Source organism: Neolamprologus brichardi, chromosome 9, assembly GCF_056152115.1.
Source record: "Neolamprologus brichardi isolate AB-2024 chromosome 9, ASM5615211v1, whole genome shotgun sequence".
Lineage (NCBI taxonomy): Eukaryota > Metazoa > Chordata > Actinopteri > Cichliformes > Cichlidae > Neolamprologus > Neolamprologus brichardi.
In genome coordinates this window covers 38,023,006-38,042,906 of record NC_142112.1, presented here as the reverse complement: position 1 = coordinate 38,042,906, position 19,901 = coordinate 38,023,006, and the positions used below count along the sequence as shown (strand labels likewise).

Below are 19,901 nucleotides of genomic sequence, written 5' to 3'. Positions count from 1 at the left end.
AAAATGTGCTAGATGTGAAATGTACATAAAGAACAACCCTCAGAGTCAGGACAGACCTAAAAGGGGAAAGATACCCCGATCAAAAGAACCTTTCAAACATTTAAACATGGATTTCTGCAAAAGGTACAGCGACAATGGGGGTCTATTTATGAATCAGGTCATCTAACACCTAACAAAACATCTGGGAATAAATGTGAAACGCAGCTGTGCTTACAACCGACAATCAGCAGGCATAGTAGAAAGACACAATGGCACAAAATAATTTGGAGACAGGAAGGAACTTTACTTGACTTTACTTTTACATGAGAATAACTACATTTGAGATTGTGTATAGTTGACCATATAGACTACCTGAACTAAACTGAGACCATTCTCTACGGATGGCGAGGATGAAGAAGCAAATTTAGTCCAGTTTAAAAAAAGAGGATCTGAAAGTCTGGCTATAGTCTGACTATAAGTTATGCATACCATGGTGGTGCCATAGTATGTATCACCAACATAATTTATTTCCCCTCTGTAGGGAGCATGCACTGGGCTGTCCAAATCTGGGATAAACAGTATCCCACATTACTTGATTTTTATTTCACAGAAAGAAGCATCTATGTCCACTGTGAGCGACCATCTTTGAACAGAGGCGGTGGTTTACGACACCAACTCTCTGCCATCTATAATCCAGTTTTGAGATCCCTTCCCAGATGCCTTAACGCCCACTCACATCCTGGGCCATCTGACCTCAGGAATTCGCATGATAAGGTGGGGCCAGGTTTCACAATGAGCTCACCGGAAACCCTGGCTGATTGGGACCCACACCCAGTTCCACACCTTGGCTCCGGCGATTAGAGGATCATCAGGGGGTCCTTTTGTCCCTCTGTGGGGGGACACTCCCACTAGGTTTATATCTGGGACTCTCCACCATTTGACCTTAGAACTGAAGAAGCTTCTCGGATGAGAGGTGAAACGTCTTCAAGCAACTTAAAGAAGTCCAGACGCTTTTCTTTGCAAGCTCCTTTGACTACGATGACCTGGATGACTGAGAACCTTCACAGACATCCAAATAAACTAAAACTTAAAACGCTGGGTCAACAGACCCAGGAACATGACAGGTCATCCTAATTTGCATATTAATAATCAAGGAACTGACCTCCCAGCTCATTGTTACGAGGTGTAAGTTGGACTCTCATACTCACAATGACAAAAGGTTTTCAAAATACTGTACGCATTTCCTGGCATAGTCTCCTATCTGGAGGTATCTGAGAAAAAAAGTTGCTCCCTGGTAGCTTGTATAGCTCTTGTAACTGCTTGAAAGAGGCAAAAACATCCTCCTAGTATAGATTACCGATTGTGCAAAGTCCGGTTTCCAAAGTCTAAATGTATTGTCTAGAATAGATGGTTTAAAAGATGGATTGCCTACAATGGGAGTAATAGAGGATAAAGACTTAAAAAAAACAACAACAACTGTACAGTCAGAACTTTTTCTGCAATTCTAAATTTATTTCTCACAATTCAAGTACAAACAATCATGTTGACAGATTTCTTTCTTTCTCATTTGTTGTGTATAAAAGCAGTTAAATATGTAATTTCATTACTGACAGAAAGGGGAGTTTCACTGGGCTGGCCCACTAAAGGTCACAGAAGCTGTGATGTAAAATGAGTTTGACTCCCCTGATTTAGAGTTTCAGGGACATCATAAAATGTTCATTAAGCCAAACAACAGTTTCATTACAAGGTAATTTTATCATCACCCAAATCTTATAGGGGCTATTTGTTTGAAATAGCCCCTATAAGTCTCCACAAGAAAATGATCAGCTTTGACCTTTCTAATGACAACTGTGTATGCATCACACAGCTGCTTGAAAAGCAACCAATCAGTGTGGAGGTTAGTTCTCCTGACTTTGGCCAATGCCATGTTGTGCTCGTGGAATAGGTTAGCTAGATCAGTAGTAAACCATGCATTATGTCTGCATTTATTTCCTTTACACATCCATAAAGGGATACAACAAAATAAAGAAGAATTCAACAATATCTAATGCAAAATTGAATTCATGTGCAGTATAGCAGGTTCCCTCTAAGTGCAGCCAGCCACATGAGATTTACTGACCAAACCGTGACAGAGAGATTCAACATTCAGGCAAAACAATCTTTAAGAAATGACAGAAAACTAAAAGAAAAAGGAAGGACGACAATACTTTGCAACTTCATAAATTTAAGAGGCAGGATTATTAATTGCAGGTCCAGAAATCAGAGCTACCTCATCAGATCCAAGCATGACATCAGCTGACACTCTTTACAGGAGACTCCAGCTGAACTCTGTGGAGCCTGATCTCAAAGTTTTTAAGTCTGACCCTGAAACCAGAAGAGGATCTTTCTGTTCCATCAGATTCATTGTGATCCAGTGTTTTCAGTCCTGCATGATCACGCTGATGTTTGCACAGAGCAGATAATGAAGTGAATGCTTTTGCACATTGGTAACAGTGAAACTGTTTATTTGCAGCGTGGGCTAGTTTATGTTCGGAGTATGAACTGAGATTCCTGAAGCTCTTGTCACACTGGTCACAGCTGAAGTTCCCTTCAGTGTGTGTACGTTCATGAAGGTTACGACTACCTGACCGTGAAAAGCTTCTGTCACAGTGTTTGCACTTGTACGGTTTCTCTCCTGTGTGGACTCGTTTATGCACTTTAAGCTCACTTGCAGTGGTGAAGGATGACCCACACTGGTCACACACGTGCTTTTTGACTCCACTGTGAATGAGTTCATGTATTTTTAAATGACTCAGTGTGGGGAAGCCTCTCCCACATTCTTTGCAGTAGTTCATTTTGTCTCCAGAGTGTCTACGTTGGTGCCATTTTAGGTTCCGTTGCCGATTAAAGGTTTTTCCACAAAGGTCACAGCGAAAGTCTTTCCCACCACCACAGTGACGACAGGGTTGAGAACTGGATCCATCTGTGTCGCTCTGCTTCTAAACAAAGACACAAAGACAGTGAGAGTCAGGGAATTGCTTCAACATTTTAATCCTGAACATTGCCTGAAATAAAGAGCATCTCTGCCAACGTCCAATTACATTTCACTGTTTACATTATAACACTCAGCTTACTGGGCGAAAACAACTCTTAATTTTTAGGTAATCTACTTAGTGGGAAGATTGATGTTCACTCTGGATGCTACAAGATACTAACCTAGGGGCTCGTCCCTTTTTCGTTCGTGTAATTGGTTTGTTTCCTTTTGATGTTTACGGTGGGGGGACTGTCAATGTGGGAGTTGAGGAAAAAGGGAGAGTGTCATCCATCTATGCGTTAGGCGCGAGTTTTGCGGACCTAGAGTAATTGGATGCGGTTAGTTGTCTGCAGAGTTGTGTTTTTCTTTTTTGCTTTGCTCATGATGTCGTTTGACATGGATGATTTTGCGCAACAGCCCTCCATTGAAAAGTTGGAGCGGTGCAATAAAGCAGATTTGTTAGTAGTGGCTAATTTATTCAAAGTGGATGTTCCGTTGCACTAAGAAGGTGGAAATTAAACAATGTTTGGTGGAGAAACTGGTGGACAGGGGAGTGTTTGGGAGCATGAAAACTTCGCCGAGTGGGTCTGGGAGTTTGGAGACGGCAGTGGGGGCGGAAGCTGCTGGGGCTGTCCCGAAACCTTCTAAAGGGTGAATGACGTCGGGGGCGGAAGCTCCATTCGCCGCTCAATCTCCTAAATTTGACCTGACTGGCCAGGTTGCGGTGGGTTTGGTGACGGAAGATCTCAAACTTGCCCTTTGCTTGAAGGAGGTGGAGCTGGAGGCTAAGGCCAAGGAAGTCGAGCTCATGCATCTTCTCATACGAGCTATGGAGCTAGATCCTTCTCGAGCGAAGGACACTGTTCCCGTCCCTGTAAGTACGACCCATTGTAGACCAGTTTAATGCCTGCTTTTAGGGAGGGAGAGGTTGATTCCTATTTCACTGCTTTTGAGCACATCGCAACCACTTTAAAATGGCCAAAGGATGTCTGGAGTCTGTTGTTGCAATGCAAATTAGTAGGAAGAGTGCAGGAGGTTTGTGAGAGTCTTTCCATTGCTGACAGTATGAATTATGAGATTGTCAAGTCCACTATTTTGCAGGCTTATGAATTAGTCCCGGAGGCGTATCGGCAAAAGTTTTGTTCGTGTAGCAAGTCCGACAGCCAAATGCTTGTGGAGTTTGCATGGGAGACAGCTGTCTTATTTGACAAGTGGTTGGCTGCTAGTAAAGCGGAGAACTTTACTTAGCTGAAAGAGTTGATCCTGTTGGAGGAGTTTAAGACATGTCTTTCTGAAAATATTGTGGTGTACCTTAATGAACAGAAGGTGGGGTTATTGTCTAAAGCCGCTGTCCTTGCCGCTGAATTTGTGTTAACTCATCGTGCAGCATTCTCGATGGCGCACCGTGAGTACGCTTCTGCAACTCATCATGCCAACAGTTATAGGGTTTCTCCTAAGTGACAGACGTGTTCTGCTGCTATTCCTGTGTCGGACCGCAAATGTTGTTACTGTCATGAAATCGGTCATCTCGTCGCTGCTTGTCCATCACTACAGCACAAGGAGCAGGCTCACACTGCAAGGAAGCCAAAAAGTGTTGGTTTCGTTCGTTCTATGTCAGCTTCCACTTCACCTGGCAATGAAGTGAGAAGTGACAGCCTCGATGATAGCTACCGTCCCTTTGTGTCGGAAGGATTCGTTTCTTTGACCGGAAAAGGGGAGGATCGAGTGCTGATCACGATTTTGCGTGACACTAGAGCCGCGCAGACACTCATTTTGAGGGGTATTTTACCTTTTTCTGATGACACTTTTTGTTGTTCAGATGCTCTTATCTAGGGAGTAAAAATGGATGTGTTGCGAGTGCCACTACACAATGTGTTTCTTCAATCGCTGCTTGTTTCGGATTTGGTAATGGTTGGGGTGCGCGATCATTTGCCAGTGCCCGGAAATCACAGGAAATCCTCTCAGTTGGTGGAAGGACCATGAACAGTAATACCCTCAACTATCCAAAGTAGCAAGGAGTTTCCTATGCATTCCTGGAACAAGTGTCTCTGCAGAGAGAGTTTTCTTTCTGCAGGAGACATGGTAAATGCACAGAGAAGTGTCTTGAGAGCTGACCATGTCGACCAGCTTGTATTCCTGCACAAAAATCTGGAAATTGAAAAATAAGCACTGAGAAAACACTATAACATGTAAAATCTCAGATTTGAGAATGTTTGGTATTTTTGTTGAGTCTCATAAGCACTTTTATTTAGATGAGTAAATTCCCTTTTTCAGGTTTTACTAAATGTGTTCCATTGATGGACATTGCAGAGCTGTACTTTATTTTATTAACACTTAATTTTAATAGCACTTTACATTGTTTGTTAATGTTTACTTGGATGGATTCTTCAAGCAGTTTCATTTTTGATTTATATTTGTTTATGTTAAGGTCACATAAAAAGTGCTTTGTTTTGATGCTTCACAGAGCAGTTTTTGGATAAGTATTTTACAATCATAGTACTTAGTAAGTAACAACATGTTACATTGTTTACCTTTTTTCATGTTAAAGAAATAGTTGATATTTCAGTAAAGTAGTTTTTGTTTGTTTATTTGACATGACTTCTCATAAGGCAGATGTTAATTTCTCCATTCATTTTGAACTTAGAGAGAGTGTTTTTGTTTTAGATGGCTCATGTCAAGCATTTAACAGTTTCGACTGTTTACTGTGAGTTTTCCTAATTAAATTCAGTCCTAAACACAAATATCGTCTGGCTTTTAGTATCGCAATATATCGTATCGTCTCCCCTGTATTATGATAGATATTGTATCGCCAGATTCTTGCCAATACACACCCCTATTCTGTACATGACGTTTTCATGTCTCATTTAGCTTTGAAATAAAATTTCATTCACATAATACTTGGAATAACTGAAATTGTAAAAATATAAATACATACCTCACAGTAACTGCACTTGTAGAGTCTCTTTCTGGTGTGGATCTGTTGGTGTGATTTCAGGGAACGTGGCTCTTTAAAAGCCATTTCACACAGGTCACATTTATAAGGTCTCTGTTCAGTGTGGGTAAACATGTGCTGCTTTAATTCTTTGTGTGTCACAAAAGCTTTACCACACTGATCACAGCTGTACGCTTTAACTCCACTGTGGGTGACTTGGTGTAATTTTAAGGAGTGACTATAGGTAAAACACTTTCCACACAAGTCACAGCTGTACGGCTTAAATCCACTGTGGATGAGTTTGTGTATTTTTAAGCCTCTAGGATGGGTAAAATCCTTCCCACACTGATCACAGCTGTATGCTTTAACTCCAGTGTGGCTGAGTTGATGTGTTTTTAAGCTTCCAGACTGGGTAAAACACTTTCCACACAACTCACAGCTGTATGCTTTAACTCCACTGTGGACGAGCTGATGTGATTTTAAGGCATGACTATAGGTAAAAGACCTTCCACACTGATCACAGCTGTACGGTTTAACTCCACTGTGGATGAGTTGGTGTCTTTTTAAGTCTCCAGTCTGGGTAAAAGACTTTCCACACAACTCACAGCTGTATGCTTTAACTCCACTGTGGAAGAGTTGGTGTGTTTTTAAGCTCCCAGCCCTGGTAAAATCCTTCCCACACTCATCACAGCTGTATTTTTTCTCTCCCTTTTTTCTGTGAAGTTTTTTGGCCTCCTGAGAGCGCTGACTTCTCGCTCCATGTTGGTCCTGCAGTGACAGAGATACAAACAGAGGCAGTGAGCGAAATGCAGTCGTGGAACAAACTGAAACTCCATTAGTGGAATCAAAGAGTCAACAAACACATTGTAGGTGTGTTACCACCACCTTCTGGTGATAGTATCACATTACAATGATGTGCTACAATGAGATTGCACACTGTTAGACATCTGCCTTACCACCATATATTTCAAATGCGAAAAACGTATGGAAGCAACCAGAATAATTAAAATGGAGAGAATGTTGTCTCCAGGAGTTTAGCTGATTTGATTTAGAGCGGCACGGTATGGTGGGTGTGTTCCGGTTAAAGAACACGGAGGCAGCTTCCAAGTTTAGGAGATTTATTCAGCTGTGGTCTGTAGTAACGATACATAAAGCAACCATCAGTACACCACACATAAAACATTTAACATGTCCAGAAATTATTCTAGCACAGAGATAGCACAAGGAACTGTATTCAACACTCACATCTATAACAACTTCAACAATTACACAAGATTTATAATTAGCATTAACCAGCTTAGTAGCTTACATAGCGTATTAGCGTATTAGCATAGGATAACATTAGCATAGTCACGAGGGAACAAATACACACAATAGCAGCTGACATACACAACATCATGTAAACAGAACCCACCTTCTGGCATTCACACACAGCAATAAACCAAAACCCACAAGATACTGGTGAGAGGACACAAGGATAAAATGCTGGCTATCAGCAGCTACAAAGGCAGACTAGTAGCACATGGCACAGAGTGGTGCATTCAAGGAGCGTCAGCATAGATATGGTGAGTTCAATGACGTAGGACATATCAATTTCCACAGCGCAAACACTATCTATAAACAAACCACAACACTTCAACCAAGCAAATAACGTGTAAACAGTGGGCTTTCTAACAATAATAAAGAATAAAGAGAAACAGGAACTCAATAGTGTGGATGCCTTTGAGGCATCCACACAATAAGAGTAATACTAAAACTAATTAGCTGCCGCCATTGTTGGAAACTGAGCTGGGCTGCGCTATGAATTCTGGGACACAGTTTCCACTTCTTCGGGGTTTAACGGCAGTTGGGATCCTTGTACATGCAGTGCTGCCATCTTCTGTTTCAGTCCGTTATTACACTCTTAAATCCTACTACTTATTCCTGTGTCTTTTGGGATCTTGCAAAACTTCAAACAACGCGTCAACTATTAAATTAGTCGTCGCCGATTTTGATAGTCAACGTAATCGTGACTAGTCGACTAATCGTGGCAGCCCTACTGTGCCGTGGGCTCCCTTGTGTCACCTATTGTAGCCAACCTTTACATGGAGGAAGCGGAAAGAAAGGCTCTTGGCTCTTTTGAAGGGAGAGTAGCTAGCCACTGGTACAGATATGTAGACGACCCCTGGGCCAAAATCAAAACCCAAGAAGTAGAAGCTTTCACTGTTCACATCAACTCAACTCAGTGGATACAGTGGATAAAGCAGATGAAGGAAGACACAAAGATAATAGTTTGCTGTTTATGAACTGTGCCGTGTGCACTGAATAGAATGGAAACCTCAACATTGAAGTTTACCGGAGGCCCACCCACACGGATCAGTATCCCATCACCCTCTGGAAAACAAACTTGGAGTAATCAGGACCCTACACCACCGGGCAGAAAATGATCCCTCTAAGCCTGAAGGGGAAAAAAAAGTAACACACACACGTATATGAAGTTCTTAAAAATGCGGTTATCCTAATTGGGCAAAGATGCACCAAAAACAAGATCAGACACCAGCAAGGGACGATAAGGAAGACAAACGCAAAAACATTGTCAACCCATATGTAGCCGGTGTATCAGAGAAACTCAGGAGGGTTTTCTCCAAGCACGACATCCCGGTGCATTTCAGACCCAGCAACACACTCAGACAGAAACTGGTTCACCCGAAGACAAAACTCCTAAACACAAACTTAACAATGTGGTGTTTGCTGTACAGTGCAGCGAGGAATGCCCAGACCTCTACATTGGAGAGACCAAACAGCCACTTCACAAGCGCATGACACAACATAGAAGAGCCACCTCCACAGGACAAGACTCAGCTGTCCATCTGCATCTAAAGGACAAAGGTCACTCTTTCGATGATGCCAATGTTCACATATTGGACAGAGAGGACAGATGGTTTGAAAGAGGAGTGAAAGAAGCATCTATGTCCACTGTGAGCGACCATCTTTGAACAGTGGTTTACGACACCAACTCTCTGCCATCTATAATCCAGTTTTGAGTTCCCTCCCCAGACGCCTCAACACCCACTCACATCCTGGGCCATCTGACCTCAGGAAATCACATGATAGGGTGGGGCCAGGTTTCACAATGAGCTCACCCTAAATCCTGGCTGATTGTGACCCACACCTGTTTTCACACCTTGGCTCATGTGATTAGGTAGAGGATCATCAGGGGGTCCATTGCCCCTCTCGGTGGGTTACTCCCACAGGGCTTAAATCTGGGACTCTCCACCATTTGACCTTAGAACTGAAGAAGCTTCTCGGATGAGAGGTGAAACGTCTTCAAGCAACTTAAAGAAGTCCAGACGCTTTTCTTTGCAAGCTCCTTAGACTGTTACAATGGGAGTTGGAATGAAATGACATAACTTAAGAAATATTGATCACTGGAGAAAATCTTTTACTTCATGAAAAATTGTGAGTTCAACTGACAATATTGTTCTTGCAATGTGTGCTGATAAAATATCATCTTTGTATTTTCTTGTAACTTGTGTTTTTTGTTTGTGAATGTAGCTTCTGTATGGAGGAGCCCAGGATGGAAAAGATAAAGCTGCTGGTAACAACCAGCTGTGCACACAGTTTCAATAACAGTGTAACCGAGATATTTTTCTCACCTCCTGTGTTGAAGTCATTGTTTCCTCTGTAGTGGCTGAGCTGAGTCCAAATGGCTGAAACTGTTCCTCTGCTGCTCCACCAGACTCTTCTCCTCCTGTTACTCAGCTGGGACACAATAGGTATAGATATGTATTTTATCCCTGACAAGAAGAAGCAGAGCAAATAAACATTACTACACTCAGTGACAACAATACCTATGAACAGGGGTCGGCAACCCCGGGCACGCGTGTCACAGCTGGTACACGAAGGGTTAACTGATGGCACGACCATAGCTGGACTGACCATCGGGCATACCTGGCATTGGCCCGGTGGGCCGATGGTGATTTTTCATTTTTAATGGGCCGATGATTGTGGGTTTTTCTGTTTTTTTGAACAGTATAAACAATGAGAGGTGGTGGATTGGCCAGATGCTGGCCGGTGTGTAAAAATAACTCAGTTTGTTTGGTGGTGGCAATTGCGGAGCTTCCACAGAAGCCAGCAGGTGGATGAGGGAAAGGGGAGGCAGGAGGAGGAGGGACCCGAGGCGGCCGCCGGTCCGAGTGTCAGGTGAACTGAACTTCAGGTAAGTTATGACCTGCAGTCTATCTGGGTCAGATATGAACCAAGTTTAGGTGGAGTTTATTTTTGTTGTATTTTTTACAGTCAGTTACAATAACTCATACTGCGTACTAGCTAGCATGACAGAGTTTCTATACAGCTATGTGGGTGCTTTCATGTTACTGATAGTGAACTTTATTTTGTTCATAAGGTCAGTTAGTAGAGTTGCCGACCGTCCCATAAAAATGGAATCGTCTTATATTCAGAGAAAATATTATGGGTTTCATACTGAGCTGGAAAGGAACACAGTTTGTCCCGCACTTCAGCTACAGTGAAAAAGACACAAAGCTGGATTTATTCTGTCGTTACGCTGCACAGCTGCCTCTTCTCTCATTCTCTCCCCCTCTCTCTCCTGCTGCTACTTCAATCATGGCTCCCAATAAGGAGTCGGCTAATGATAGTTTCATTTAAATTCAATAAACTATCATCTTGTCTTTATTTTTAGTTAGCACATACCTTAAACACTTTGTAACGTGCGGTGGAGATGAAGCCAGCCGCGGAGGTGTGCAGGTGGATAGCGAATGAGCAACAGCTTCTGACTTTCCAAAAAGTACTCATTTATTTACAATATCAAAAATAAAAGTGCTACCTCTACCACACATTACTAAAGAGCACACTAGTCCGCGTACACACGGGAGCATCCATTACAGGAGGAGTGCGAAGAAGAAAACAAAAAGGGGGTGACACACCAGTCATGAGACAGGAGGCGCCACCATGTGGTGATACACTACATTACAATAGCAACTGTTACATAGTCCCCCCTGGTGAGAAAAAGGCTGTCCTCAGCCGTACACAGCTGAAAAAGCACACACCACACCTAACAGTACCCTATACATAGAGGTTACAGCTAAGATTGGTGCACACACACAGGGCAAAAGACCATTTAAAAATGAAATTGGTGAAGAAAAGACGAATATGTACAGTGGAAAATCAGTTTTCTTAGTTTTTCACTTTTTTTTTCTTTTTTTTAAAAGTAAACGCCAAGAATGAACCTTAACGCAATAAAGAGCCATAAAACTGGATTAAGTAGAGCAAACAGAAACATCTACATATCATGACTCAAAATAGCAATGCAACAAGACAGCATCAAACAGGTTTAACCAAAACATTTCACTTCAGATCAAGCCTGGTGAGAAAAAGGCTGTCCTCAGCCGTACCCAGGTAACCCTCCTCCCGCTACCCCCTTTCACTATACATAGCTACTTTAGGTAGTAAGCAGGCTGTGGAGGAATTGTTATACAGCATCGGTACAGTCAATACAATCAACACAATCAATAAACAAAATTAGTGATTCAAGCAAACAATACAGAACAGTCAGTGTTACTGGCTACTCATCCTCTTGAGGTTGTCCTAGACAAGCGAAAAACAGTCAGAAATACAACACATCCCGTTGCTTAAATCAGTACAACAGAAAACCAAACCAAAAGCCTCTCACGGGCTGTGGTGACGAGGGTTCAGTGGAACAGAACAGGTAATCATCCCTTACGAACAGAATAATTACATCACATACATCTTGCATGAAACCAACCCTCAGTCAACCTTAAGATCGTCCATATGATAACGGTTAGTCCACCTGGTACCCGTCCAACCAGCGGTCATTACGGGGCACCGGCGGGGTTCGTTGGGGAGATGGCCGCTCTCCCGGCTCTCCCGTAGCTCCATGATCCAGACACTTCAGCAGGCTCTTCTGCAGCTCCAGCGAAGCCTGTAAGCAAACTCGTGCCTTCACGACCTCAGCTCCCAAGTTTACCACTTCAAGGTTGAGGTAAAGAGGTGTAGAGTCAGGGATGATGTACTTTGTCAGGCCAGGCGCCTCAGCATCCGGGTCGCAGCCATCCTCCTCACTCCTCGTGTCTGCGTGGGACGCCATTTTAAAAGTGTGGAAACAACTCGCTCCCACAAAAGTTATAGCGAAGTGAAAAGAGCGTTCACACACAGTACCTAAGCGCATATATCAGTCAGACCGAGAACGTCCATGCACACTCTGATGCTTCAATGCTTTACACAAAACAACACGTCCCTCTGAATAAACACTGAGTCAAAGTCACTGCCGCATTAGCCTTAGCTTTAGCGCCGCCGATGTGACGGTCCAACAGCACTGAGTTGGTGGTCCGACGGACCGTACAGTTACCCACGGAGTACTCTCCCTCGGTAGGCGAGCGTGTCAAGCGATGGGTCGGTGGTCTCCCACGCCTGCAAATATCGTTGAAATCGCGGGGAGTCAGCTCCTTCTTTTTCTTTCTCCCAAGCGGAGCAGCGGCACACCGCGGTATCCAGAAATTAGTCGGGTCCCACCTGAGCTGAGGCTGCGGCCATGGCTGGGGAAAACGTCCGAGCGTCCGCAAAAGTGGGGGGATTTCCGAGACAGTTCACGTGCTAGAAGAGAAGAATCCTCGGCGGGATACAAAAATCGTCTGAAGTCCAAGGGGAAAAAGTTCGGGCGCCAGTTGTAACGTGCGGTGGAGATGAAGCCAGCCGCGGAGGTGTGCAGGTGGATAGCGAATGAGCAACAGCTTCTGACTTTCCAAAAAGTACTCATTTATTTACAATATCAAAAATAAAAGTGCTACCTCTACCACACATTACTAAAGAGCACACTAGTCCGCGTACACACGGGAGCATCCATTACAGGAGGAGTGCGAAGAAGAAAACAAAAAGGGGGTGACACACCAGTCATGAGACAGGAGGCGCCACCATGTGGTGATACACTACATTACAATAGCAACTGTTACAACTTCACAGCTGTAAGCTAATGATAGTTATATAAGAGCAGATGCTGCTGGTGCAATAAGCTGTACGTTGTACGTCCAATGGATGATGATCTGATTAGTCGACTAATCGCAAAAATAATCGGTGACTAGTCGACTATCAAAATAATTGTTTGTGGCAGCTCTAATAAACATATATAAGTAAAACTATGTGTGTTTTTTACATGAGTAATTCATTTTGTGCATCATTTTATATTGTTGTTAATAATAATTTAATAAAAGCAACAAAACAGCATGAAGAGCCGGTTGGGAGCCAAAAGAGCTGGATCTTTGTAGTGAGTCAAGCTGAAAGAGCCGGTTCTCTAAAAAGAGTCGGAATTCCCATCACTAGTAGGTGCGCAAATACTTTTCAACCGTGGATGTAGTGACTGCGGTAATGAAGCTGCAGAGGTTTGGTGCATGCAGAAAAAAAAACTGCAGGGCTGCTGAAAAGATTTTTCTGTTCCAGCCTTCTGTGAGCAAACGCTAAACTTCTCCCAGCATGCTGAACTAATGATTAGCTGCTGTTTTTCTCCAAACACTCTCTCACTCTTCTCTCAACGTGTTCACAATAAACTGTGAACAGACACCGAGGAGAGCAGCAGAAGACCTCATTCAGGAGCTAAACTCAACATGAACTGAACTCACAGTAAAGTTAGCTCGGTGCTTACCTTTAGATGAGCCCACAAACCGAGAGAAACTCCGTGATGAAGCTGGAACTCTTTCCAAACACAGGAAACAGATCAGGGAGCAGAGACCCACGTGGTTCACGCTGATCGCAGCTACGATCCAGGAGACAAGGGTGGGCAGATCGAGATATTAATCCGAACGTTGGTAGTGGTTTATGATCGATACTTTAGTTTGTTTCTCTCCTCTAAGTTCACTACTTTACTCCCGTTTCATGAAAAGGCAGCTCTCTCTGCTCGACTCCTCTCCTGCACACACGTTGCTCGGATCCATTGTCCTGGTCAGTCAGGCACGTGACCGCATTGACTAACTACGTTTGGGCGACAGATCACGTGACTTTCGCGCATTGCATGCCGGGTACGAGTGGCAACAAAATCAAAACACTGCATCAAGCGCTAGTATTTCCAGCACCGGTAATCATTATTTCTGCGGTTTTAATCCCTACTTGCATTTTATTTGCCCCAAAAACAGTGATGTACAAAACGACGGAGAACACGGCAGGTCCGTACAAAGACAGACGTGACGAAAAGGCAAAACAAAGTACGAGGAAAAATCAAAGGAGTGAAAGGGTCAGACCCATACGAGCATACAGAGTGGAGTAAGGACGTTAGCGTGCTGCCCGACTTTCATCACGCACATATTTATTATTATATGGTCCTAAGTTTGAGTTCATACACTCACAAAATGTTTAGTAACTTCAGATCCTGCAACAAGCCCAGGTCCAGTTTACTTTGGTGATTTGGACTATTCCATTTCACAGCTGTTGTTACATTTTTTCTTTATCTCCTGTACAGGCCAACGCATCTATTTGTTGTTTCAGGTTGTAGTGTTACACAACATTTTCAGATCTAATAGAAATAAAATGAGTTTCGTAATTCATTCAATTATTTTCTTTATTTATAACTGGCATTATTGTTTCATTCTATTATAGAATCTTATAAGAAAGAGGCAAAATTGTATTCCATCATACTTTATCAGCTGCTTCGATGAAAAACAAATCAACAATGCAACAATATCAAAACAACTTACTGGAAAACAGTTATTCATCACTTGATTGCTTCAATACAACACTTGGGCACATATATGCGGGACGTTTCGTGGCTTTTTTGATCTCGCTCTCTCTCTTAACCGATCAAATCTCGCTGTGGTAGCAGCTTTAAACTCTGTATGACCAGGTTGATAGAGGGTGCCAGTCTGGATCACATTCCAGCATTTTGTAGGCTTGTTTTCCTACAAAACACAACATACATTAGCCCGCAAAGCCACAGTGAACAAAGCAGCATAGCGCAACAAATTCAATTCAAATGAAGACTTATTTGTAACCTACATCAACAATTATGTTATGATAAATTACGTAATAACTACAACAGAAGACTAACCTTTGTGGAAATGCTTGGAGCAGACTAACCTGTGAGCTGGAGTGTTCTGAAACATTATATTTGGTCTTCGAATGGCTGCTATCCAGGCCATCCGTTGCCTCTTTGTTACTTTGGAGATATGGCTTAAACAATTTCTCTTCCACGATGTAATCCGATAAAAACCGATCTCTTTACCCGTCGGCTTCCCGTGGCTGTCATGCGACCGGCTATTGCAGTTAATAATACAACAGCTTCTTGCCATTATTTGTGTTTCTTTTTATCGCTGTGTGACTGTTTTCATGTGAAAGCCTGCGTGCGCCAGTACCGCTTGCCATTCGTACCCACAATCTTTTGCAGTTTTACCCCGGAAATGACGTCACATTTTCAATCTAAGTCACTCATTTAATGCTGAAACTAAAGTTTCAGTCATGACTTGAGTTGGATCTTCAGCATTAGTTCATGTTCATTTCAAAATGTTACTGGTCATCATAGTTGTTACTTCAGTAGGCTGATTACTTATAAACTGAAAGCTCATATTAAAACTATATTAATCCCAATAAAATATGTTAAATTAATTATTTTAATGGAATGGAATAAATCAAACTTTTAACGTTACGAATACGTTAAGAATAAAGATGTCTGAACATAAAAACACTTTTTGTTTTTCTAGTCAAATTACTCTTATTTATGTAGCACATTTAAAACAGCAGAAGTTGACCCAAAGTGTTTTTTGGACAAACACATTTACGTTCCACATCTCCAAAGATCACAGTTTCACAACACATGATAAACTGTGAAAGCTGCATTTGGTTGTTTTAATCAACAAAACAAACAAAACAACGGTGGAAAGCAAAAGTCGCACACATCATAAAATGTTGATGGAGCATGGTGATTGTGACAGAGCAGCAAACTTCATAATAACTACTGTCACTGGGTTCAAACTAAAGGAGTGCTCACGAGAAATCATCAGATTTCATATGCACTCAAACTTTACATCTATTAATGGTAAAAGGGGCGAAGATGATTTTGGAATTGCTTTCTTTGATTGGTCACTGTAAAACCTGCTCCTTAGAAACACAGCAATGCTTTGATTTTCTGTTTCAGAGTATCTTCTTGCCACACCGCACCCCAGATATTTTTGTTTCTCAACTTACTCTCCTGTAATCTCACTTCAGGTTTTAACAAGCACACAGTTTGTTTGCACTTTGGAAGGAAAACTCATCCTTTAAGCATCTTAAACACCACCCCCCCCCACCCCCCCTTGACATTTTTGTCCTGGAAGATTGATCCAGAGTTTTTAATGAGCTGCCTGGTCAGTGTGAGTGGAAAACAGCTAAGTCTCCTCCTCTGATAAACCTCCATCTGTGATACTGAGAACAGCTAAATTAGTTTGAATCTGAAATCATGGCTCAAACTACTGGTTGTGAGACCATTTCTTTATTTTTCACACCCTACAAACTTTGCACAGTTCATCAGATATAACTAATGATTTAACAGTATCAGGATTTCATAATACAAAGTTCAAATCAACAAGAAAACAGCTACAGAACATGTGGATCAAAATTAAAAAAAACAACAGGTAGACTTCAAGGATATTGTAAATACACTAAAGTGAAAGGGGCAGCCAAAAGTAGAGGTTTGATAGAATTTGAATGAACTAAAAGGAGTCGTCTGCTATCTTTAAAACAACCCTGATGTGTGCTGTTTTTAACATTTCTTTGCTGCCATTGTGAATAAGAACGTGCTCTTGGAGCACTGCTCCACCTTCTGGTACAACCTGGTATTACATGGAAGTACAGCCCAACACCAGTTTAGCTTGAGATTCTTTTTTCTGGCCATAAAGTCACAGCAGTTGTTGTTTCAAATACAGTTGATGGATTTAGTTCATATTGGAAGCTTTAAGGGCAACTGGTGTGAAATTATTTGGAGTTCTGGGAGAAAGGGATCTAAGAACAAGAATTACCATAGTTGAAGATTAAATATGAAAAAGGATTAAAGTGTAACTGAGGTAACACATAAAATGAATACATGAAAAACAAGAACATTTTAAAAACTGAGAAACATCAAATGAAAGACATTGATGTGTACAATATTCATTTGGTAAAAACACATTCCTATAACTTTTATAATACAGTAAAAAGTACAACTACTAATCACTACTATGTCCTAAGGGAACAAAGATTAACGGTAATACCTCACAGTAACTGCACTTGTAGAGTTATTTTCTGGTGTGGACGTGTTAGTGTTTTTCCAGGTGACGTGGAGACTTAAAAGTCTTATCACACAGGTCGCATTTATAAGGTCTTTCTTCAGTGTGGGTAAACATGTGGCTTTGTAACTGTGTGGCTGTTGTAAAGTGTTTCCCACACTGATCACAGCAGTAAACATCATTTCCAGTGTGAATCCGTAGGTGAATATTTCGGCTGCCTGGCTGGCTGAAATTTTTTCCACAAATGTCACAGCTGTACGCTTTAATTCCAGAGTGGGTGACTTGGTGTCTTTTTAAGCTTATAGCCAGGGTAAAAGACTTTCCACACAACTCACAGCAGTATGCTTTGAATTCACTGTGGATGAGTTGATGTGTTTTTAAGCTTTCAGCGTGGGTAAAAGACTTTCCACACAAGTCACAGCAGTGTGCTTTTACTCCACTGTGGATGAGTTGGTGCCTTTTTAAGCTCATAGCCAGGGTAAAAGACTTTCCACACAACTCACAGCTGTGTGCTTTAACCCCACTGTGGGTAAGTTTATGTGTTTTTAAGTTTCCAGCCAGGGTAAAAGACTTTCCACACAAGTCACAGCTGTGTGCTTTAACTCCACTGTGGATGACTTGGTGTGTTTTTAAATTTTCAGGCAGGGCAAAAGATGTTCCACACAACTCACAGCTGTGTGCTTTTACTCCACTGTGGGTGATTTTGTGTCTTTTTAAGCTGTCGGCCCGGATAAAATCCTTCCCACACTCATCACAGCTGTAGTTTTTCCGTCCAGTTCTTCCGTGAGGTTTGTCGGCCTCCTGAGAGCGCTGACTTCTCGCTCCATGTTGGTCCTGCAGAGATACAAACAGAGGCAGTGAGTGAAATGCAGTCGTGGAACAAACTGAAACTCCATTAGTGGAATCAAAGAGTCAACAAACACGTTTTAGGTGTGTTACCACCACCTACTGGTGATAGTATCACATTACAATGATGAGCTACAATGAGAGTTGGAATTAAAATGACATTATTGAAGAAATATTGATCACGGGAAAAAAAGATCTTTTACTTGATGAAAAATTGTGAGTTTAACTGATGCTATTGTTTCAATGCGTGCTCATTAAATATGATCTTTGTATTTTCTTGTAACTTCTGTGGTTTTTTTCCTCGTAATACCCTTAGGTCCCCTCCTCGATTCAGAGATGGTCTTTCCCTTTTCACGTAAATGGCCTCCTTGACTCAAACCAGAGTTCCTCCCTGTCCTGCCTGTAGGTTTAAATAGACTTTAGAGTCCTGACCTGACGAAGCAGCTCTTCTGTGTTGTGCCATCCTCTTAGCCAGAGATTGTTTTACTCTGTTTGTGTCTGGGGACCCGATCCTTGGGGTGGACCAATTTTTGGAGCAGCGTGTTTTGGGGTTTAAAAGCCACCAAGATGTTTTGAAAAAACGAGTCTCTGCGGTTCAGATACTCCTGACACAAATGGGATCAGAACGAGTTTTTACATAGGCAGCGGTCGTCCTTTTCACCTGGATCGGCTGGAACTTTCTTTAGGCGCCTTCCCAGTTTTGACAAATGTCCAGCTAGAATAACCACATTAACTCAGGGGCTTCTTGATGTGATATTCTTCTACTTCCTGGCCGTTGTGTCAGTAGGGATGGTGTTTGCTCTGTGTTCATGCTCCAGTGGATGATGAGAGTCAAACCTTAAATACTGATCTGTATGCGTAGGTTTAGGGTAACCATCAGCTTTTAGATGTCCCCCATTACTGATGGAAATCTCACAGTCTAAGTGATGGTGGTGACAGATCATCTGCAACTGGAATCGCTACATTAAAATGAACAGAGTCAATTTTTGGGGATTCTGTGGTTTCTGTTTATGAAGTACATTCTATATGTATGGAGGAGCCCAGGATGGAAAAGATAAAGCTGCTGGTAACAACCAGCTGTGCACACAGTTTCAATAACAGTGTAACTGAGATATTTTTCTCACCTCCTGTGTTGAAGTCATTGTTTCCTCTGTAGTGGCTGAGCTGAGTCCAAATGGCTGAAACTGTTCCTCTGCTGCTCCACCAGACTCTTCTCCTGTGACTCAGCTGGGACACAAAAAGTATAGATATGTATTTTATCCCTGACAAGAAGAAGCAGAGACAATAAACATTACTACACTCAGTGACAACAATACCTATGAAGCTTCAAGGTGAAACCCCAGAAGCAGCTACAAAAAGAAAGTCATCAGCTGCCTACAAGAACTTGAAAGGGAAAAAGCCACTGAGCGCCCTGCATACCACCACCTTTACCCAGGGGATGCTGCACCCTGTATATATGGACTTCCATAGACACATAGATAGATTCATTGGTAGCAGCAAAAACTCAGCCACCTACAACATTTCCAAGCACCTCATCACCATCCTAGCTCCCCTTGTGGGGAACACACCCCATCACATCAAAAACTCTGCTGACTTCACCAACAAGGTCCACAAACTTACACTTGATCCAGATGAAACCAGAGTGTCCTTTGATGTGGTCTCACTTTTCACTTGTATACCTCCAACCGAGGCAGTGGAGACGGTCAGGAAACAACTACATCAAGACAGCTCCTTACAAACCAGAACCAGCTTCACCCTGATCAGGTCTGCACACTGTTAGACCTCTGCCTTACCACCACATATTTTAAATACAACGAGGGTTTCTACAGACACAAACATGGATGTGCTGTGAGCTCCCCAGTGTGTCCCATTGTAGCCAAACTTTATATGGAGGAAG

General features: G+C 42.3%; 1 protein-coding gene across 3 annotated transcripts in view; it reads right to left on the bottom strand.

Moving 5' to 3' along the window:
• Nucleotides 1-1,481: 1,481 nt before the first annotated feature.
• The window catches only part of LOC102798698 (uncharacterized), a 30,478-nt gene continuing 12,058 nt past the window's right edge, over nt 1,482-19,901 (bottom strand). Inside the window, exons 1-5 of one of the 3 annotated variants that reach the window (XM_087846625.1) lie at nt 19,129-19,216; nt 17,209-17,992; nt 16,672-16,707; nt 5,928-6,628; nt 1,482-2,957 (exon numbers count right to left, since the gene is read on the bottom strand). In XM_087846625.1, coding sequence (XP_087702751.1) covers nt 2,271-2,957; nt 5,928-6,628; nt 16,672-16,707; nt 17,209-17,992; nt 19,129-19,146 — 2,226 coding nt within the window. In that variant the 5' untranslated portion in view covers nt 19,147-19,216 and the 3' untranslated portion in view covers nt 1,482-2,270. Of the gene's footprint in view, nt 2,958-5,927; nt 6,636-16,671; nt 16,708-17,208; nt 17,993-19,128; nt 19,217-19,901 lie in introns of those variants that run through there. The other 2 variants (XM_087846626.1, XM_087846627.1) reach the window with 2 other exon arrangements.